Below are 23,894 nucleotides of genomic sequence, written 5' to 3' on the forward strand. Positions count from 1 at the left end.
GGGATGGAAGCTACATCAGATGGATGTGAAGACATCTTTTCTCAATGGAGTAATTGAAGAAGAGGTCTACATTGAGCAACCTGAAGGCTTTGTGATTCATGGGAAGGAGTCTCATGTGTGCAAATTGAAGAAAGCATTATACGGTCTTAAACAGGCTCCTCGTGCATGGTATGCAAGAATTGACAGATACTTAGTAGGTTTGGGTTTCTACAAGAATGACGCTGATCTCAATCTCTACTTCAAGGTATTCAATGGTGAAATTTTAATTTTGGTACTATATGTTGTTGACCTATTTGTTACTGGAGAAGATCACCTCATCCTTAGATGCAAGGAGTTGACTTTTGAATTTGAGATGAAGGACCTAGGACTCGTGCATTTCTTTCTAGGTTTGGAAGTATGGCAAAGGCCAAAGGAAATTATTCTGAGTCAAGGGAAATATACCATTGATATCTTGAAGAGATTTGGAATGTTAGATTGCAAGTCTATGCCTACACCTATGGAAACTAACTTGAAGAAGTTAAGTGAATCTGCAACTAGTTTAGATCTTGTGGATCCCACTATGTACAAACAGTTGATCGGATCCTTGATGTATCTAGTTAACACTAGACCAGATATTTGCTATGCAGTGAGTGCACTTAGTTAGTTCATGAGTGAACCAAGGCAGATACATCTAGTTGCAGCCAAGCACATCTTGAGATACTTGCGTGGCACAATTGGATATGGCTTAAAATATGCTTCCAGTGTGGACCTAAATCTAGAAGGTTATTCTGATTCTGATTGGGCAAGGAGTGTTACTGATCGGAAGAGCACCTCTGGTTGTTGTTTCAATTTGGGATCTGCTATGATTTCCTAGTGTAGAAGGAAGAAGTCTTCAATGGCACTAAGCACCGCAGAGGCAGAATACATTGCAGCATGTGTGGCAACTCGCGAAGCAGTGTGGTTTCGGAAGCTCCTTGCAGGATTGTTTGGACAATCATTGGAGCCTACAGTTATTCATTGTGATAACCAAAGCTGTGTGAATCTTTCTGTCAATCCAGTGTTTCATGACAGATCAAAGCATGTGGAGATCAAGTATCACTATGTTAGAGATATGGTGCAACAGATTGCGATTCAGTTGAGATACACCAGCACTGATGATCACACGGCCAATATCCTCACCAAGCCTCTTGCCCGAGTAAAGTTTGTATACTTTCGAGACAGGCTTGAAGTTGTGGAGAATGAAGCCCTAGCTGAGAGGGAGCCTCAGCATCAATGATTTCTTGAAACGTACTGTAATGCACTCTTCTCTGTGAAAGAAGTTTGAGGTGCAAGCCCTTGTTAATGCATTCTTCTCTGTGAGAGAAATTTGAGGTGCAAGCCCTGTTAATGCATTCTTCTTTGCGAGAAAAGTTTGAGATGAAAGCCCTTATTCCACCCTCTGCGAGTAGGTATGGTAGATCCACCCTCTTGGAGTAGCCATGGTGCATGTCATGGGAGAAATTCCATGACCTAGCACTTGTGTTTATTCACCCTCTGGGAGTAGCTATGGTGAACGTCATGTTGAGATGACGACATCACGATTCCGTGATGGGCACTTGTGTTTATTTGTTTTTCATCCATGGGAGTAGCCATGATGAACCCACCCTCTGGGAGTAGCCATGGTGGTTGTAACTAGGTGACTCAGATATTGAGAAGGACTCCTCCCTAGCTAAGAGGGAGTGTTGATGTTTGTACCTAGGTCGGATTCCTTCTAGGGTTGTGTTGTGACCTTTTTCAAACATCGCCCCATTGCAAAAGGGGACCCTCTCTTTTCCTGCTTTCTAGGGTTTTTGTTAGTGTCCCGTTGCCTTCCACTTCAGTTTTGTCAAGCCTTGCTCAGTTTTGAACAATTCGAGTCCTAGAGATTGAAAGTTAGTTTTTGCAAACCAAGTGATTCTAGAGTCAGGACACCCTCAAAGTGCTTGGAAAGGCCAAAGGACGAAGATCGCAATTGATTTGGACGAATTTAAACAACTTTCTATTTTTAGAAAGTTTTCTTTTTTGCTTTTTCCTATTTTTTAGGAAGTATTGTTTTTGGCATTTTTAGCCCAATCCCCGGTATGGCTATTTTTAGGAAGTTTTCTCTTTTTTTTAAGGATGTTTTCTTTTTGCTTTTTTGGAATGGGGACTGTAATGTCCCCAATATAATTAAATAATATTAATTATTGTATGACCCTAAATTTAATAACAAAATCTTTCGAGCCCCCTTTTTATTTTATTAGTTAAGTTATGTCGGCCCGTTTGTAACCCTTCGGGAAACTTCCTAGAGCACATATATATGGCCGAGTTAGTCATTGTTGTAGATAGGCGAATTTTGATATTTTCTCTCTTGTGCGAATTCCTGTTGGAGTTCTGGTTTCCGCCATTTCGGAGGTGAAAACCCCTCCCTATTTGGTACTTGCACTTTCGGTGGAATTCACCCCTCACCCTATTTTGTTTAGTGTTCTTGTTCCGGATCTGGCAAATCTTGAATTTCATCATTGTTACTTCTTCAATTGTGTATTCGTTAATCTGATTTACATGCATAAAGGATTCCTAATATTCCGAATTCATCATTCAATACACCTGCGGGAAATAAAACCCCCTCACAAGTTGAAGTCTACCGTACCCTCCCCTCACCGTACGGTTACACTCCCTCCTCACCACCGTATGGCCTGCTCCCACACTACCGTACGGCCAGTCTCACACTACCGTACGACTTTTTCTGCACCACCGCACGGCCTTGGCACTACCGTACGGCCTCCTCGACACTACCGTACGGCCCTTTCTTGACAATCGTATGCCCAGTCTCCTTCATCGTACGGCCTTTGCTCAAGCACCATACGACTGCTCCACCGTACACCCTTGCTTCCTCTGCCAGTACAATCAGGGAACATTACAGTGGTATCAGAGTTGGTAATTATGCCAGCCTGTCGAAGAATCATGACATCAAATGAAGGATTGATAGATGTGTTGAAGGAGTTAAGAAGTCAGCAAGAGCTTTGCTAGATCCTCGCTAGAAGGCTTGCCATATGTTCTCTATCCCAAATTTCAGCGGATTGGAAGGAACATCTGTTGGTTGAATACTCCAAGAATACATTCGCGTGCGAGCTGATGGATGGTCAAGTGCAAGATGACAGATACAAGGTGGTCGACGACATCATTTACTACAAGGACAAAATCTATTTGGTGCCCAAGTCCAAGATGAAGGAACGTTCTTTGTTTTTCCTGACTATCCTGCCTCTGTAGTTCAGGCTTTCTTCCCCTGCGCCTTTATGGGCTCCGGGGAAAGCCCTCCTCAGAGTCAGTAGAGTCAGGAAAAAAGAAGATTCTAAAAGAAATGCACGACTCTCCCTTGGCCAGCCACCCAGAATATCTGAAGGTCTACAGACCAAAGTTCCCAGACTCGGCAAGGCTGACTCGGCTCGGACTCGGCAATGACTCGGCAACGACTCGGCAAAATAAGAAAACCCTTGAAATTTAGAGATTTTTAACGATTTAAAACTTGTTTCATACACCCATTATTGAATTAAGCTTAAAGACACTATAACATCATCAAATAGAAGCTAATTTGATCACATACATAAACATACATCCATCACATGCGTAGAAATGTAAATTGTAGCTGAAGGAATTAGAAAAGATAGATATATAGAGTTATAAATGTTGTCCAATGTATATAAAATCCATGACTTCAAATGTTCCCAAACATATATGTAACTGTAAAGTGTAAACAAAAACAAGTCTATGGCTCTGGCTCTGGCTTAGCCTCGTCTATCTGCATCCTAGAAAGGCGTCTAAGGTAGGTCCTGGATGACTGAGTAGCCATAGTCTTTGCCTGTGATGTGCTAATCTGAGTAGCCATAGGTGTTGTGCCTGATCGTGCTCTATCCTCCTCCTCTGCCATAGCCACAGCCTCAGCCTCTCTGTCTGCCTGGTCAACCCACTCAAGGTCCTCATCAATGAAGACTGGATCGGTGGACTCAGTGAACCATTTAGACTCGAGGTCGACTTCCTCTAGAGTGATCGGAGAGGAGTCGGCGTCCAAAATCTAGCTGAACCTGAGACGGAGGTTGTAATGAGCAAAGACTAGATCATTCAACCTCTCCACAGACAATCTATTTCGCCTCTTCGAGTGGATGTGCTCGAACATGCTCCAGTTGCGCTCACATCCAAAAGCGTTGCAGGGCTGACTCAATATGCGGATGGCAATTTTTTGAAGGTTTGGGGTTGAAGGACCAAACATTTGCCACCATCTATCTGAGATAAGGAAAAGAAAAAAGCATTAGTCTCATTTCTAACTTTAAAAGGTAGATTATAAAATGAAAAATTAAAATGCATAAGTCATAAACTTTAGAATTTTCTACCTGGCTACAATTTTGTCCGACCCTCTTTGCACAATTGGCTGGCAAAGATCGCCCCTACTGTATTATTAAATGCATCCATCTCGAGCAGTGTAGCTATGGTATCAGTGACCATCCGTTGTACTACTGAATATAGCCCACTAGGAACCTCCTCATCCGCTTTGAAATCAGCACGGAAACAAAATGACGGATTGAGGTAATAAGCTGCTGCATGGATGGGCCTATGAAGCTGGTTATGCCATCTTCTATCAATTATGTCCCAAATGGGCCTATACTTATCCTCAACTCCAGCATATATAAATCTAATGGCCTCCTTGGCCCTATCCATGCCCTCATATATGTAGCCCATGGCGGGCTTCCCCCCATCAACAACTCGTAGGAGAACTACTAGGGGCTCAGTGACATGTAAATAATGCTAAACAAAAATAGTTAAGTCACAAGTGTGCACGAAAATAAGAAAAATTGCACTTTTTTAAGTGACGTCGGCCGGGTCACGTCCCTCGGACTCGGCAAGTCAAGGAGTGACTCGCTGACTCGGCGAGTCAAGCGAGTCACACCCCTTGCCCCGTCCGAGCCCGAGTCAAGGTCACCGTGACCTGGCAGGGGTCACCCGGCCCGCTGACTCACATGACTCGCCGCGAGTCACGAAACTCTGATACAGACAAATCCGAGACAAATTTTCTTGGAAGGGCCTTAAGAATGACATTTTGCAGTACATGCGTGAATGCTCCACCTGCGAGCAAAACAAATCTGAGCACACCTTACCTGCTGGATTGTTTCAGCCGTTGCCAATCCTCGACCAAAGTGGGATAACATCTTGATGGATTTCATTACCGAGCTTCCCATAGTGCAAGGAAAGGATTGCATCTTCGTCGTGGTAGATCGTTTGACCAAATATGCCCTTTTCTTTGCTATCTCCACCAGATGCCAGGCAGTTCAAGTGGCCGAGTTGTTCTTCCATGAGGAAGAGCGGCATCTACATAAGAAGAACCTATTGCAGATGAGTTTTGAGATTCCAAACCATCATTGGGAAAAGACTGATTGGCATGATGGCATGATAGCTTGGGATCCAGGCATCGATGTGTTTGATGATTGGCTTCAAAGGGATCTTGGCGACTCCAGGCATGGCAATAATTATATCAGAGTGGAGCAGCGGAAGCTGGAGGGAGATTTACTCTTCTCGCTTACTTCCATGTGCGTGCACATGGTCATGTTGCGGCATGGAGATTTCAAATATGGCTATCGGTGTTCGCGCCTGGTTTGGGACCCTGGATCTCTACAATGGGCAAACCATTTGATGATGGATTGCTTGAAGGCAAGCAATCTTTGGGCGGCGAGGATTTGTAATGTCCCCGATATAATTAAATAATATTAATTATTGTATGACCCTAGCAAAATCTTTCGGGCCCCTTTTTATTTTATTAGTTAAGTTATGTCGGCCCGTTTGTAACCCTTCGGGAAACCTCCTAGAGCACATATATATGGCCGAGTTAGTCATTGTTGTAGATAGGCGAATTTTGATATTTTCTCTCTTGTGCGAATTCCTGTTGGAGTTCTGGTTTCCGCCATTTCGAAGGTGAAAAACCTTCCCTATTTGGTACTTGCAGTTTCGGTGGGATTCACCCCTCACCCTATTATGTTCAGTGTTCTTGTTCCGGATCTGGCAAATCTTGAATTTCATCATTGTTACTTCTTCAATTGCGTATTCGTTAATCTGATTTACATGCATAAAGGATTCCTAATATTTCGAATTCATCATTCAATACACCTGCGGGAGATTAACCCCCTCACAAGTTGAAGTCTACTGTACCCTCCCCTCACCATACAGTAACACTCCCTCCTCACCACCGTAAGGCCTGCTCCCACACTACCGTACGGCCAGGCTCGCATTACCGTACGGCCTTTTTTGCACCACTGTACAGCCTCCTCAACACTATCATACGGCCCTTTCTTGACAGTCGTACGCCCAGTCTCCTTCATCGTACGGCCTTTGCTCAAGCAATGTACGACTACTCCACCGTACACCCTTGCTTCCTCCACTAGTACGGTCAGGGAACATTACAGGGACCTAGGGTTTGCATTGATACCACTAACCTGCTTCGATCGAGATCCAAAATTTCCAAGTTTTGACCCAAAAAGCTAAGTTCCTACATTTTAGGGGTCATGATGCTTCAGATGATTTGCTTAAGTATGGATTTCAAACTTCAAGTTATTCTAGTTAAATTTGGTTAAATTGTGAAATTTTGAAATTTTCCAGAAATTTTCTAAGTCTAGCTAATGGATGATGTTGAGCGTTATGGCAAATGTTCAAAGTCCGCCATGTTGGAGGTCATTCAAAAGTCCGCCTTGAAGAGGATGGGATGAAGGCCTTCCAAAGTCCACCATGCTTGGTGGAGAGGTCATAAAACTCTGCCCTATGGAATGAAGGGATGTTTCAAAAGTCCGCCCTAGGAGATGCTTGAAAAGTCTACCTTGGTAGCCATATTTCAAAACTCCGCTCTCCTTGGTGTCCTTCCTAAACTCCACCCAAGGAAGTACATACAATGTTGAAGACCTCCAAAAGTCCGCCATGTAGGAGTAGTTACTAAACTCCACCTTGAATAGTAAACCCAAAAGTCCACCCTATGCCTTGGGAGTGGTCTCAAAACTCCGCCATGCTTGAGGAGGTAGACCAAAACTCCACCTTGGTAGTCATGATAAAGGTCCGCCATGTTAAAGAAGCTAAGAAGAGGGAGCATAAAACTCCACCCTAATACCTCCTTGGAGTCTTTCCTAAACTCCACCTAAGAAAGTGGTCACAAAAGTCCGCCATGTTGGAGGTAGCATCAAGGAGACCTTCAAAACTCCGCCCAAGGAGATGCATCAAAAGTCCACCCAAGGTGCTAATCATGTTGAAGACATTCAAAACTCCGCCCTATGCCTTAAAAAGGTAATGAAAAGTCCACCCAAGTTTGATAAAGAAGATGGTGGAGTCATAAAAGTCTGCCATGCATGGTGAGAAGGAGAAAGGCCGCCCATGAAGAGAGCCTCTAAAAGTCCTCCCAAGCTTGGAATTGAAGGCAAATAAACATGTTGGGGTCCTACCAAAAGTCCGCCCAAGTATGAAATTGAACACTTAAAACTCCACCCTACTCTTGGAAGTCAAATAAAATCAACAAGAATTCGAGTGATGTCATCAAATCTTCCAAACAAATCAAACTCCTAATCAAATTAGAAAGTTGCAAAAAGAGATTTTCAAAGATCATCGAGTTGGAAAGTCAAAATGGAAACTCAAAATTAAAATGGGAAAGAAGATATTTGCAGATCAAGATGATTTTCAGACTGAGTTCCAAATTAGAAACTTTTGGAAGATACTATTTTATGAGCCTAGTTCGAGTTAATGGACTAAAAAACAATTTAGAAACTTGCACAAGTAAAGGATTTTCAAACTAAAGAAGATGACAACACTTTCCCAATATTTGAGTTACATTTAAAAACATGAGTTGGATGATTTTGCATGTTTCTAATTAGGAATTCAACTTCATTACAAATGCATCATTTGTAACTTCATTCTTACACCAAGAAGTTTGAAATTCTTTAGCTAAGGAGAGCATAAAGAAGTGTTTGCAGATTGGAGTTCATTTGGAGAAAACTTCGATATTGCTTGCAGTTGGGCAAGCTTCTTGACAAAGGTTTTATAGATTTTGGAGTGAAGCCAGCTGGTATAAGGAAGAATTGTTAATTCTTTCTGAGTTTTCTGAGAAACTTCCGGCCTTATTTCAATCTATTAGAAGGTGAAGTTGAATTTACAATGCAGATTTGTGCATTTTCTGAGTTTTTTCAAAGTCATTGAAAATGATTTTAGTGGATTTATTTGAATTCTTAGTGAAGGAAAATCATTTTATTGACTAAGTAAAAGGGAGTTTTTGAAATTATAACACTTGGTGTTGGATTGTTATCACAGTCATCCTTAGGATTGACGAATTTATATTCAAAAATCCATTTTTGTGGCTAAGTATGAAAATGAAATGAAATCTTCAAACACTTAGCCATTCACAGCCCCTATTTTCCTCAATTCAGGAATTAATTTCTAACTTAAGCTTCATTGTCTAATTGCAGATTCTAGGCACTATGAAATTTCAAGTGGACAAGGACGCTCCTCCTGAGTCAAGGATGACTTCAAAGTGGAAGAATGTAAGCGATACTAACCTCAGGCACATCAATCTGAGGGAATTCAAGAAGCAAATGTTTGGTTTGGACAACCTCGTGCCTACCACAACCGCACGAAAGATGATGAAGAGTAGCATCGTGCATGCTGCTGGTTTTCTTCCCACCATGCAATGCACCGAATTAGTAGCTGAATGTGCTAGGCATTACAACCCCGCCAGTAGAGATATTGTTGCACCCGATGGGAGAATATTGGCGAACATCAGTGATGAGGCCATCAGAGAAGCCTCCAGAATCCCAGAGTATCATAACATTGTGTACGTGACCAAGGATGAAGTTGATCACATGTATCAGGATCACTTGGAGGAGTATGACGCCATCGTCAACATTCCTGGCTGGATAAGCCAAGGAAAGGTGCCTCCAAACTTCAGAGGAAGAGCTTGGTGAGAGCATACTTCAAAGAAGATATTGGAGATATGATCATTCTACTGAACAGGATAATGGGGAATCCTCAAGGTGCTTCGTTCAAACCCTAGATGTATTATTTTATTAATGAAATAATGAATGGAGTGAAGATGATAGACTAGGCTCGGATGATAAGTGACAACTTAAATAGCCAGCTAAAGAACCTGGAAGCAAATAGGACCTTCTTCATGAGTTCATACCTGTTTTATTCCTTGGCTAGAACCTACAGATATAGAGGTCTCACTTGCAGAGGGGAAGTGGGAAACAACGAAAACCAATTTCCAGTCTATGATTGTTATCCCCAGCTCCACATGGAAGAAAAGTTCCATTTTAAAAGGGTGAATGATACATTTCTCAAGTACATCACACAGACGTTGCAAGGTGGACTGCATTAGAGACTCTCTTAAGAGTCTATGGACTTCATCCGTAAATTTGGATATCGGTATATCCAATACCCAAAGTTCACTTACCTTAGAATTCAGGGGTTTACCGGATCTCCCTATAAGCTTCGAGCTTACCCTACCAACCGAGTTGTGTTACTCGAGGTTGTGAGGCAACTGGAGGGGTATATGGCAATTCAAAGAGATAAGCAAAAGAAGGTGGGAACCTCCTCTCTCACAATTGGGAATGGACTAGAAACATGTCTGTCATCACAAGCTGTTGCCACTGCTGAGAAGGAATTGGCTTGGTATCCCTTTTATCTGTACAAGGCGAGGAAAAATTTTGATCCGTTCCACAAAATAAAAAGGGTTGAAGGGATGACATTTGAGCACAGAGCTGATTTAGAAGATTATTGGGCTAACGCAGCCAATAGTTTTGAAATCAGGAAGAGATTTTGGTCGAGGATTCCCTTGAGCCTGGTAGGAGTGACGGAGGTGTTTAGAGTTGTTGACCATGTAGAGGACAGCCTTGAGCTTCAGCAGCCAGGGTTCGAAAAGATGAAGAATGAACCACTAGCCTTGATAGATTGGGCAGAGGGAGAGAAATCAGATCTGGTAGACCTCATGAGGTCGGTGGTCGAGTATTCTAAGTGGTGGACATCTAAAAGGACAAAACAATTGAAGTCTAAAGGTGTGTCCTTGACCTATGACTTGATGGGAGTAGATGACTCTTTATCCTCCAACCCTTGTATCTCTGCAGGCAATGCCCAGAATCCAAAGAGTGTTGGGTCCTGGAAGAGAAAGGAGTTAGTTGGAAGCTCTGGAAAGACCATAGGAAAGAAAATTGTAGGGGAGAGACGGGAATCCAACGAAGGTCATTCCATCCTGAGTGCCGCATCTGTCGTACCTAATCAGAATGTTGTTGAGGAGCAGGAGATGGACATATGTATGGTTAATAATGAAGTGAGAGTGCCTTCTCCTTCAATCGAGGAAATAATGAAAGTAGTCGTCCAAAGTCCGGACAGAGAGCAAATTGAAACGCCTGCATCTCCAGTAGTCTTCTTGGATGGTATAGCTACTAATCCAGGAAGGACAGATGATGGGTTTGATCAGAATACCGTAGAGAAATCAACTATCCCTGATTGACTAAGGGAAAGGATAAGGGCTAAGATCCCTAAGGAAGCCTGTTCTGAAGAGATCACAACAGCATTTCTGGAGAAGGTGAATGAGCCAGTCATAGCCAAACCGCCCAAGCCAGCTAGAAAGTTCTCATTGATTCAGAGGGATAGTGCGGGATTCAGGACAGTTCAAATAGCTATGCCGAAGGAAGGGAAAACTCGGGACAGTGTTGCCCCAGAGGACTATAAGATCACCACTATAGAGTTGGGTAAGCCCACCCAAGACCAAGAGGTCCAGTACTTTGATGACTCTTGTAACGCCCTCAAGGCAAGTTTAGCTCAAGAGAGAGAAAAGAGAAAGAAGGTTGAAGAAGAAAACCAGCAATGGAGGAAGTATGTTCTCCATCTTACCAAGCCACTTAACCATGAGATCCCAGTAACCCCTCCACAGCCTCTTCAGTAGGACTCGATGAAGGATTACGAGGATATGAAGGCCACATTCACACAAGCCAAGGAGTGGATTTCAGATGCTTCAGCACGTGTTGATATACTGGTGGAAAATTTAGTGTCAACACATGAGTCAGCCTCTTCGTTGGTCAGCCATATCTAGGACCTAGCTGCCAATTGGGAAGACGTGGAGGAAATTCAAGATGAAATACTTACGCATCTGAAGGTTATCCGAGGCTTGTCGAAGAGAAGTTTGGTAGATGCAGGTGTCATACAGGCCGGAGATAGGTATGACTTTAACACCTGGTACGGGTTGAAGTTTTGAAGAAATTCGAGACTAAGTGCTTTGAGACAGAGGAGTGTGTCAGGGAGATCTTGAGCAAGGTGTTTCATGTAGCATCAGAGATCTGGAAGAAAGAGAGTATAAGGGAGAAGCACTTGCAGGCAGAGAACCTGAGAGTCGGGATTCAGTCAAGCTTCTTCAAAGACTTGGGGATTATTGACAAGGGCGATCTTTCGAGGATTGCAAATTTTCTCTTCATCGATGAGAACTTTCTTGCCCAAGCAATTGAGTGGGAAATCAGCAGCTTGCCAACTGTCACTGTGGAGGAGGTCAAACTTATTGTGTCCAGGTACATCAAATCTGCGAAAGAGGAAACTGGACACTCACCTCAATGAGATTAGCAGTTGTGCCACATGTCACTTTCTTATTCATTCAAGCTAATAATGCTTTGGGAACCCTAATTAGGGTTTGTAGCTTTCAATCCGGGCCCTTGATTACTGTTCGATCTTGGTCGTTCATTTATTTTTGAAAAACTATATAAGGCTGCCTTCTCTCATTTGGAGAGGGTGAGGTTTTTGACATATTGTTGCGTAAGGTCATTTCCAGCTAATATATTGCATGTGCGCTTTCTCTTAAGGCTTTGTAATCCCTATTGTTCGAATGATTTGCATGGTTTCAATTTCCTCAACACTTAGTTAAAGTTAATTTAAATTTACTTTCATTGTTGTTAATTTGAATGAAGGATTTGATAAGTGTCAATCGATGGTGTATCTCCGCTCATACTTTTGGTGAATGGATGATTTCCATTTCACCGTGCAAAGTTAGTCTGAGCCCATCCTTTGTGCATCACAACATCTTAATCATAAGCACAATCCATTGAAGATTCCATTGGCTTTGTGTAGTTGTCCCTAGTGTGGCGAAGCAAAGTTTGGTTTCTCAAGAGCACCCAATTGATACCGTCTCTGGAGTTTGTAGGATTAGATTAGCCTTCTCAAACCCTATCTCTTTTCTCCTTTTTGAAAGTCGAAATCTCGGAAAATCCGAAAAAAAAAGAGAGCCTAAAATTGCTAAATCCGTCTAAGTCCAGCAGTTCAAAGACATTTTTAACGAAAGTCCCCCTTGAGATTTTCAGCATACACTACCCAAGGAGCTATTTCACTAAAGTCGCTTGTTCGCACATATAGACCTTGGAATCAGTAGTGATTTTCCAGGAGAGGATAGAATGCCTTCGGGTATCCTATTCTAATGTTTGGTAGATGATAAAACAAACACCAACAGGTTGACCTAGCCTATGGGTGACTAATTGGCCTATTGGCCTTAGTCACATTGATATACAAAATTAAAGTGTAACTTGTAAATTGAGCTTGCCCCATAATGGGCGATGAAACTTGTGAATAGGACCTACCCTATAATATGCAAATGTAACTTGTAAATGTGAATAGGGTTGACCCTATATCAAGCGATGTAAATTGTAATATAATTGGTCCAACCCTATATTTGTGCGCCAAAATAAGATCATGTTATTGTTATTTGTGAAGCCAACCTAAGGTCTTTAAGGCGGCTAAGTTACATATATAATCAGAGTTCATGCAAGCATCAAACACAATTTGATTACACACATTCAATCAAGCGAATTATCTCTGCCTAAGATCAGCGAAGTTCTCCAACAGACTATTAGCGAATCATCCTTCCAAGAGCAGCGAACTATCTTCTTGAGGCAGTGATTCATTCCTAGGAACAGTGAATTGTCTCTGGGGCAGCGAATCAAATTCACAGTCAACGAATTCACTCCTATGCTCCGCAAATGATCTGCATGACAGCAAATAGCAAATCTTGATATTGCAGATAAGTTTATCAAGCTACTCCTTGTGCCCTAGTTTGGAATCTTCATTCTGCTGTTCTGATTTATATGTTGCTTCAAGTGTTGAAGAAAAGTTGTAAAGAGACACACTGATATTGTCTAATATAAACTGAGATCTGGTTGCTGAGTTTTTCACCTCCAAGAGGGAGGTTTTCCCAGGGTACTATTGTGTTCCCAGTGTTTATTGTGTTGATTTTCTGTTATTGCTATCAGTCTGATCTAAAATTAACAAAATTTTATTAAAAAAAAGTATTCTCACAAAAAGGAGCCCAAATGACTAAGAACAAAGCCTACAAAGTTGGAATACCAAATCACACATGCAAATGAAGTGGGGGGTTAGTTGGGTGATAAGTTGGCTGCGTCAACAACACCTGTAATGTATTCTCCTTGGTTGACAAAATATTCCACCTAACTACAAACCCACCATTGGATTTCAAAAACTGCCCTCTGGGAGTAAAAACCTCTTGTTTTGATCTGAAAACCACCTAAGCGGTGGGGGAGTTATTAACTAGCCTTTGAGCACTATTTCTTGGCTATTTTTGTCAATTCCAAAAGTATATGACCGCATGAATATGATCAATTGCAATGAATAAGAATACAAAGAGAACCCTTAATTATATAAACCAAGGTAACATAGGATTACATAAGATTATGACATGCATCTTAATCTTATGACTTGAGACAATAAAGTGATAAGCATTCTATGTGAACCCTAAGATAACTAGTGTGAACAAGACTAAGACGGTCAACCAATTGGGTAAAATGCATTGTTCACTCCAACAAGATGGAATAAAAGAGCCACAAGAAAACCCAACACTTGCAGTAAAAGTAAAAGTATGTAGTAAAAATCAAAGTTCACTCATGGCACTGCTTACTCATCAAACAAAGCATAGTTTTTTTTGTTCTCCTATTACTCATCAAAAAAAAGAATAGCAATTTTTATTCTCCTATTACTCATCAAACAAAATGCAAGTGAAAATTACAGTCAATTTAGGGTTTAGGGCTTGGTTTGACAATGACACTCACAAAGAATTTCAAACAAATCCAATCACAATAAACCATGCCCTAGATGAACCCACATGCAAATCAAACCCAATTCTGATTTTCCAAAATCAATCATACCCAAGTAAGCCTAGATTTTTTGGTCAATTCGGTAACATAGATAAAAAGGTCAATGAAAACAAAAGAGAAAAAGAGTGAACAATAGATAAGGTTGGCAACATTGAGGTAAAGAAAAGATGTAAATGGGAGATGAGCACGACATTAGATTATTTCAAAGAATTGGGCAACTAACTAAAAAATATGAATTTTGCTTTTCATATTGCACTAAAAGTTCATCAGCTAAAAAAAAAAGGAAAAGTTACATTAAGTCTGTGTTTCAAGACCTACTATTATTAATTATTTCATATAGCAACATAACCTGTCAATATACAGAGCAAATACCATACAGAACAATCAAAAGCTAAAAGAAAAATATCTTCAAGACAAAGAAGGCTAGCAGCCCCAGACAAAGAACAGATGAAAGTATGAAAAAATAATATGGCACAAAATAACTCAAAGGATTTGATGATTAATGAAAAATTACTTCCATGGACAATGACGTCTTTCTCTGGTTAATTCAACTTGAACATCTATAAAATCAGGCATTGAGTAAGGAGTGACCTTAGCCAAGGATTCAAGATTAAGTGATTATATATGTTGAACCATGTTTATAACGATAATTTCCAGTAAGGTAAATGCAAAAAGGGTTGAGAATGTCGAATGTGTACTATTTAGCCATTAAAACATTGCTGCATGGGGCAAAGCAATACAGGGATACTTTTCTATTTAAATTTTGATTGGTGATTACAAATTCATCGGTTTGTTGAGTATGTACAAGCTGGAATTTGCAAAATTAGCTATTGACAAGCACAAAAGCATAGAAATGGAAGTACAAAAGAATAATTCTGTTCCACATATTACAAAAAATCTGTATGCTTCCAACAGAATAAAAGAAATGCAATACATACTCAAGTGCAAGAAAAGAATTACAAAAAAAATTCTTAAATACCATTCCCCAGTAGCCGGGATTATAAACTCCAACGCCACCCTCAGGACACTGGTTTGTTCCTTCACTGTCACAGAAGACTTCCATCCGCAGTGCGATTTTATTGCGCTCAAAGCTTGATGAACGATCTGTCACCAACAATACAGATTTCACATCCCCAATAATGGACCATGGGTCTATATTTGATGGTGTGTTAGGCCCCCCTGCTTCAAATCCTGTTACCAACAAATAAACTCATGATCAGAACATGTCAGCTACAATACATTGATACTGACTAAATCAATCCTGCAAGAAAACATATACAAATGGAAGTTTATGATATTGTGTTGTTTTTATTATACAGAGTTTGCCCATATCTAAAGCTGATAATTGTATGGCTTATAGCAGTGCATGCTCCTCTCTACCCAGGAAAAACCAAAGAAAAAATTTTACTACAAAACATTTATATCAGAAAAAAATCACTCCATGAGTAAACAGTTTCTAACTCAATCAAATTTTTTATTTTCTTTTCTTGTAGGAGAAAGAGACATGTTTATGAGTCAAGTAAAAAATTCAATTTCTTGCTAGTTTTCATGGTTCTGCCATTTAATATAGGTATCAAACTCTGCCTACAGCTGAAGATAGAAAATGTAGTTCATCCAATGCATCATAGATTCAACCAAGAAAAGACTTGGCCATACCTCTATTACTTACAAGCTCTGCCCATAACCCACCAGCTCCAGCATGATTGATCTCCTGCACACATAATCCTCAGATACTAGAGATTGGGCAATTCACCGTAGACACAAATTGATAAATCAAAATTAAAAGGAAGCTTTATAAACTCAAAACAATTCTATAAGTATATCAGAGATTAAAGGACCTCATAAAAAATTAGGTCCTTTTTATGTCATGCGGGAATCATGCAGTTACTCTATTCAACAATAATGAGTAATAATGATTTATACACTTCATGTAAAGAGATTTGAAGTAAATTGTAATGTCCCCATTTTCATGAGGATCAGTTCGCAGAGGGGTTTGGCCTATTACTTGACCCTCGAAGGCCAAGGAGTTGATAAGAGAGTAATGCCCCTACTAAGTTAGGCCTGTTTAACCATAATTAATCTATTTCTATACACTTAACTAACTTAAGTAGGAGACCAATCCATCTCAACATGAATCAAATCAGTATCAGTTCCACAGTTCAATCAGTAAAATGTTCATTCAAATTACTATTTGTACATATTTATATATACTTGTATTTATTTTCAGATAGTACTATAATATATATATTTTACTGCAGAGCAGTTCTTATAAAGTATTATAATAATTATAGTCATTATATTATTTTCTATTATTAGATTATTATTAAGTTCTTTCTGATAATACAATTTAATATTGTTATTGGTCTAATCACCCTTTTATATATATATACATAAATTAATATGTAAAGTCAAATTATATTCTCTACAATATAAACTATTAGCACTACCAATTCCTAAAACTCTAATCATTACTCTATCTAATAGCTGTAATAGCAGACAGATCTGACATGCGTCAGATCTGGTCTGCCACTGTATATAAGATCAAATATGACTGCCTTATGTATTATAGTCTATGTTAACATTACTACTAAATATTATTATTAAATCCTGTATAAATTTTTTATCAGGTTTAATATAATTAGCACATTCCCGAGCATACCACCCAGAATCAAGATGTTACTGTCTGGAACTTAATAACAATTCTGATTTGTGGTTGACGTGCTTGCAACCAATAAGAACCAATTAGATAGGTGCTCAAAGAGCAGATCCAAGTATATGAATAAGAGTTACTAAGTTTCCAATTCCATCATCCTTTTTCTAAATGATTTGGACGATCCTCATAAACGGTGAACATGGATGCTCCAACAGACATGTCCCTTGTCTCTTGGCATTGCCCTCTCCAAATTGTGTCTTTCCCAATTTAACTAATCTGTTAGTGTTAACTAAATACAATTGAATCACTCCAGAGCAATTCCTATACGATGCTACTCTAATCACCAATTTATTGTACTTAAGACCGTGATTAATTAGTCCTCGATCCTAAGCATTTACACCTATTAAATCTGATAACAATTTGACTGTATCTTATAATTCTGATAGCAGTTATACCTTATAAATCTTGATACGATTATTGTGTCTACCTATGCTAAATTATGCCAGATATAACCTATGGACGGTGTGGCCAGTATTTGATATTACGTACATGTGTGAATTGCCTGTTGATTTAGACCCGACTCTCTTCTATACTTCTTCCGTTTTTGTTTTCTACCCTATCAACATCCCGATACCTTTTTTAAGTGTCAATCTACAATAAATATCCTCAATCAACCTTGGAGGGTTATGTCTCTTCATGGCCACGTGCTTCCTAAAGGTGATGTCTTCTAGACTTGCCTTTTGACTTAGTAAATAGTTGAAGTGGTAAATGTCTCTGTGTTCCCTTTATCACACACCTCTTTATCTTACGTGGCTTTTGGAGGACAGTTTGGGTTTAATAAATCGTTAAGACTCTAAACTAGCCGATCAAGAGAATTTAGGCTGGTGGTTTAAATGTTAGAAAATTGTGAATAAATCCATTTATTTATTTCTGATAATTTATAATATATGGAAATTATGCTTATAGTATAATATTAATTTATATTATTAGTAAATAATAATATTTAATAAATAAATAAGTTTCAAATAATCATTTTTTGGTAACGATCAAGGAGGGACATGACAAAGAGGGTGGCTTCGGCAGTTGCTTGTGGCTTCACATTTTATTTTTATATGATTTTTAGTGAGATAATGTATTCTCACGTATGATGTCACGTGTGAAGTCAATTGCATTTTATATTATAATGATATTTTGATATTATCTAAAGTGCAATTAAATATTATTTTAAGGTGCAATTAAATATTATTTTATTAAAAGGGAATCTTCTAGAAGGAGGCCGATCCATGTGAGAAAAAGAATAAATAGGGGATAAGGCTCATTGTCTTGGGATCGAATGTTTTGACACCTTCTTTGTTTGATAGCTTGTGGAAAGGGTTTCTGCAGTTTATCTTCAGCCATTGGGAACGAAAACTCTCAATTGGTAATGCGATTTTGAGGTTGTGAAATATCTTCTGAATTATCACTGGTTGTGGGCTCTACCTCAGGAGTTCAACTTGGAGCTTAATTGGTGGTCAAGGGCCAAATTTTGACAGGGTTGATTTGGAGATCGTTGGAGAACTTTTGGTGCTTGGAGTCTCCATCGATTTGGCTACATAAGAGCTGATTACTTCTACAGAATTCTGAGTTATTATTCACAGTCTTTTACAGTCAGTGCCATAGCTAGGAACACACCACGATTTTGCACATAGTACCCCACTGAAGCCACGACTTCATCTTCTGACTGGAGCAATCACTTCCTATGATGGTACCGATGCATTTTAGTGCTTGAAAGAGGACCTAGCAGCTGTGGATTATTTTCTACAGTCTGAAGTAAACCAGAACAGGGGCGGTTAGGAAAGGAGCCTGATTTGGGTCTTCGAAGGGCACATTTCCTTGGTTATTGCTTGCTTCTTCATCTTCAGCAGTGGGCGATCTATTTACCAGGTTCATACTTCGATTTTGTCATAGTTTACATTGCCTACATAGTTTGTTGGTGTGGCTGCCATAGGTGATCATTCATATTTCTGAGTATAGAGGGAAAGGCATATATTTTGCAAGCCTAGAGCTTGATGGTTGTAAGTGAGATTGCATTCAAATAATAGGATCAATTTCTGAGATTTAAATAAGCTGTAATAAGTCTTGTTTCCAATCTGAGGATGCATGCCCTATGTTTGACAAAATGACAATTAGCTGTATGTGATAAATTGAATGGGATATTTATTGTCTTCATTAGCAAATCTGTTTTTCAGTTATTGCATCTATATGTTCAAACAAACAAACATAAACTGCATTAGCATCAAAACAACCACAGAAAAAGCAATCAGAACTTTGTAACAGCAGATAGAAGTTTGGAAGACAACTGTTCACCAATATTCCTTGTACATTTACAGTCATACAACAGCAAGGGATATTACATAAATGACAAGTAAGCTGTCTAAAAACAATGGCAAAAACAGCATATATGCAGAAAAAGCATGTGTAAAATCTCATCTGTCTCATATACCCTACAAGTGCTCCCTGTTAATTTTAAGCAATCAGATGTTAATCTTAAATAATCAAGTTATAACAGAACAGTAACAACAATAAAAACACAAAACAAGACACACCAATACCCTCGGAAAACCTGCCTCTTGGAGGTGAAAAACCCAGCCACAGAGTACAATGTGTATTATCTCAAATGTAGGCAAGTGTGCTTATCACGGATTGTTGTTCAACTAGCAAGATAGCAGATCTGAATTCCTCTTTATATGATAATGGAGATTGTATCCCTTATCATCAGCATCAAATTCGCTCAAGGCAAGTCTTCATTCGCTTCACAAGATCTTGATAGCATCACCTAACAGCCAGCCTTCACACAATGGATGAGGAGCAAGTTCGCACAAGAGAGAGAGAGAGATCGCCAAATGTTGGAGAGCAGATTACATGTGTTGACAGCCTTATGAATGATTCGCCTTGTATGTGAGATTAATTCATTATGCTATGCAAATGACTTGCTTATATACTTGACTTGTGGTGTCAAGTCTCAAGTCAGCGTGCCTTGTTAATTTAATAATAATATTATGTATATCATCCAAATAGGTCTTGACCAATTAAGATGCTATTGCTTGATTGTCTTTACCACACGCTACATGAATTTGGGCCCAGCCCAATTACATAATCGCTCAAAATACATATTGGGCCTACCCTATCTACAAGTTACATTCAATATAAGACCACAAGTTACATCACCCAATTAGGGTCAGACCAAATTACAAGTTACATTTATAGGGCCTGTCCTATCCACAAGTTACATTATATATAGGTCTTGCCCAAGCAAGACAGAATTACAAATTACATGTATTTGGGCCCAGCCCTAAGTTCGATTTACATAATAGATAATACGTGTGTATTTTAATTGTCATTGACAACATTAAAATACAATAGATAGGTATCCGAGCTAGCTATTATTTCAACACTCCCTCTTAGCTAGGGAGGATAGCTACCACTTGTCATGATCCATTCATGACCTTCATCTTGCATTGCCTGCAAGGATGAATGCATAAGCTCCATAGAGTATACCTGCAATAAAACACATAAATATCATGAACTCATTTCATGATGTCCATCTTGCATTGCCCGCAGAGGGTGGAAGAGGTCTTACACCTCAGCCTTCTCCCAGAGAAAAATACACAGTCACCTTGCATTGCCCGCAGAGGGTGACTCCACCTTGCATTGCCTACAGAGGGTGGAAGATGCAGTCTAAATTGCATCACTAGAATTGAGACTCCCTCTCAATCAATATTGTGTTCTCCACAATTCCAAGCTTCTCTCTGAAGTACTCAAACTTCACTCGAGCCTCTGAAGTACTCAAACTTCACTCCAGCTAGAGGCTTGGTGAGAACATCAGAAACCTGTTCATCAGTGCTGATATATTTCAACTAGATGGCACCTCTTTGTGCCATATCACGAATATAGTGATAATGAGTTTCCACGTGTTTTGACCTGTCATGAGACACAGGATTATTAGACATTTTAATACAACTCTGATTATCATAATAAATAACAGTGGATTCCCAAGGTTGTCCAAACAACCCAGCAAGAAGCTTGCGAAGCCAAACTACTTCTCTAGTTGCCACACTTGAAGCAATGTATTCAGCTTCTGCAGTACTCAATGCAACTGAGGATTGTTTCCTACTGGCCCAAGAGATCATAGTGGAACCCAAGTTGAAATAGATTCCAAAAGTGTTTTTCCTGTCAGTAACACTTCCGGCCCAATCAGAATCAGTGTAGCCTTTCAAATTGATTACTAAGTTGATTGGATACTTCAGTCCATAGCCAACTGTTCCACGCAAGTATCTCAGGATGTGCTTGACTGCCACCAGGTGAACATGCTTTGGCTGGTTCATGAATTGGCTAAGTGCGCTTACTGTATAGCAAATTAGTGTTGACTAGATACATCCAAGATCCAATCAACTGCTTGTACTCTGAAGGATCTGCAAAATCAGAGTTAGCTGCAGAAATACTCAACTTCTTCAAGTTATTTTCCATAGGAGTAGACATAGGTTTACAATCCATCATACCAAATCTTTTTAATATATCAATAGTATATTTTCCTTGACTTAGAATAATTTCATTAGGTCTTTGCCACACTTCTAATCCTAGAAAGTAATGCATTAGACCTAGATTCTTCATTTCAAATTTAGTAGCTAATTCTTTCTTACACCTAATGATGAGACTATCTTCGCCAGTTAGAAATAAATCATCCACATATAAAACCAGAATTAGCATTTCACCATTAAATACTTTAAAGTAAATGTTAGGATCAACATTATTCTTATACAACCCTAAACTAACTAAGTACTTATCAATTCTTTCATACCAAGCCCTAGGAGCTTGCTTGAGACCGTAGAGAGCTTTCTTCAGTCTGCACACATGAGTTTCTCTATTATGAATCTCATAACTTTCAAGTTGTTCAATATAGACAACATTAAGAAAAAAGTCTTTATATCTAACTTCCAACCTACAGCATTAGCTATAGTGGTTCTAATATTAGTATATCTAGCAGCAAGAGCAAATGTTTCCTTCTAAGTACATTTAGCTTAATATTTTCAAAAACTTCCATATGGAACTCTCTTTTGATTCTTAATATAAAACTGAGGTAATCAAGTCTCGTGAAGATTGCATAAACTAAGAATCAATCAAGGAAGGCAGCCATAAATCAAAGATGAGAAATGCCAATCTTTTCCCTACTTCACTTTTACGAAATGGACCTATGGTACAATCGTTATGATCAAGGCATACCTTCAAGTGAAGAAACCAAGCTCCCTCTTAAGCTTGAAGGCATGGTAATTCAAGAAACTCTTGAAGAGAAAATATCCCAATAGAATGAATTAACATGTAAAGTAACTTATCTAGACTTCCACCATTGACAACATATGCCAAGATTGCTCAAAAGGATATTGCCAGTCTATGAACAACTTCAACCATAGTGTAAAGCTACACAACATTCTAAAATTGTTTTCCATAGTTGAATAACAAAGAGTTAGCTTATATTAGAAAACTAAGGCAAGTGTATGACTTCAGAAAACATTTTACAAAATCCATAAGCAAGGTATATAAGCCTAATTGTCTTTCCAGCCAATGCATAAAATCAAATATGAGTATCGACCACTCAAAAGGATACACATTGTAGTTGAGCACAAGCGTATGATCAAAAGCCAACTTCAATAAATTAGATACCTCATTCATCTTAGGTTTCATCATCAAAAGAATACTTACTTCAAAGAATGTAATAGGCAGTATGCTTAAATTGAAGAGATAGTGTCACAATGAATATTATGTAAGGATGATGAAAGCCATGACAGAAAACGCATTAGAGCTAAAGGCAATCCTCTACACAAGAGGAGCAGAGCAAGATTATAATAACAACATAACAAAGAACATGAGAGCCTATTATGAAGAGCTGAAGAGAACCAAGTGTTACACAGTCACAGCCCTACATGACATCCTTATCCAAACATAAAACAGGACAGAAAATGCAGTCCATACGATGTTAAGAAATTTGATGCAAATCAAGAGACAAACCATAAGAGTATATAATTCCAGAGCAACAAGACTATTGAGCATTTCAAGACTCAGATAGAATACAGTGCATCAGAGCTATGCAGCAAGTAGCATAAGGGATCAGATCATAATATGAAGATAGTAAGGTCAACATTGGGCATAGATACTAAGTAGGATGTCTATCACACCAATGACTGAGGTTCCATGTTTTTGAATCTCCTATAAATTTATTCATCTTTCTATTTGTGCTTGTTGTTATATCCATCATAATACTCCTAGATTTATATCTGAATACACATGTTGAAGTCTTAAGTGCCAAGGATGTATTTAGATCAATGCATCAATTCGGATCACCACATCAAATAGGTTGAGAGCTAAACATACTTAAAATAGAGAGTAGGGCAAAGCTATCTTCAATAGTTCAAAATGGATTAGAACAAATTCTTAACACAAGAACAAGGCTCGAACTAGGGTGATTGTTCCAAACCTTAGGAAGAAAGTTAGGCAATACTAAGATCTGAAAACAAGTGCACAAACCAACATATGAAAGCACCCTCAAATGAAGTAGTTAACAAGCAAGAGAACCTTCAGCACTAGATAAGACACTAATAACAATAAGGTAATCAGATGCAAATCTCCAACCAGGTGGACCCTATAATTGAGAATAGAGGAATGAGAGCACTTGAAATCTTATTCTTGCTATCGTCCCATCGATGCCTTTAATTTGTCAAGCAAACATTGTTGTTGAACTTTTTGATTCACAGTAGACTTCTTGAATTGCTTTAGCTCATTCGGATCCGAAGGCTCGGTTAGATCCTTATCTTTCACAAACTGTAACGGAACTTCCATGGTGTAAAATTTAGGGCACCTTCAAGTTTGTCCTCGACTTTCAGACCTGTAACCATCTTGCAAAACTAACAACAAATTGAAAGTGAAGGACAACTAATAATCTGATTATTTAGAATGAACCTAAAGCTCTGATACCATGTTAATTTTAAGCAATTAGATGTTAATCTTAAATAATCAAGTTATAACAGAACAGTAACAACAATAAAAACACAAAACAAGACACACCAATACCCTGAGAA

General features: G+C 39.1%; 1 protein-coding gene across 1 annotated transcript in view; it reads right to left on the reverse strand.

Moving 5' to 3' along the window:
- LOC131044799 (alpha-L-arabinofuranosidase 1) overlaps positions 1 to 23,894 on the reverse strand; it is a 262,170-nt gene that overhangs the window by 218,159 nt on the left and 20,117 nt on the right. The window contains exons 2-3 of the mRNA XM_057978239.2: positions 15,789 to 15,843; positions 15,112 to 15,323 (exon numbers count right to left, since the gene is read on the reverse strand). Of these exons, the coding sequence (XP_057834222.2) occupies positions 15,112 to 15,323; positions 15,789 to 15,843 (267 nt within the window). The remainder of the gene's footprint in view (positions 1 to 15,111; positions 15,324 to 15,788; positions 15,844 to 23,894) is intronic.

This window comes from Cryptomeria japonica, chromosome 8 (genome assembly GCF_030272615.1).
Source record: "Cryptomeria japonica chromosome 8, Sugi_1.0, whole genome shotgun sequence".
Taxonomy (NCBI): Eukaryota; Viridiplantae; Streptophyta; class Pinopsida; order Cupressales; family Cupressaceae; genus Cryptomeria; species Cryptomeria japonica.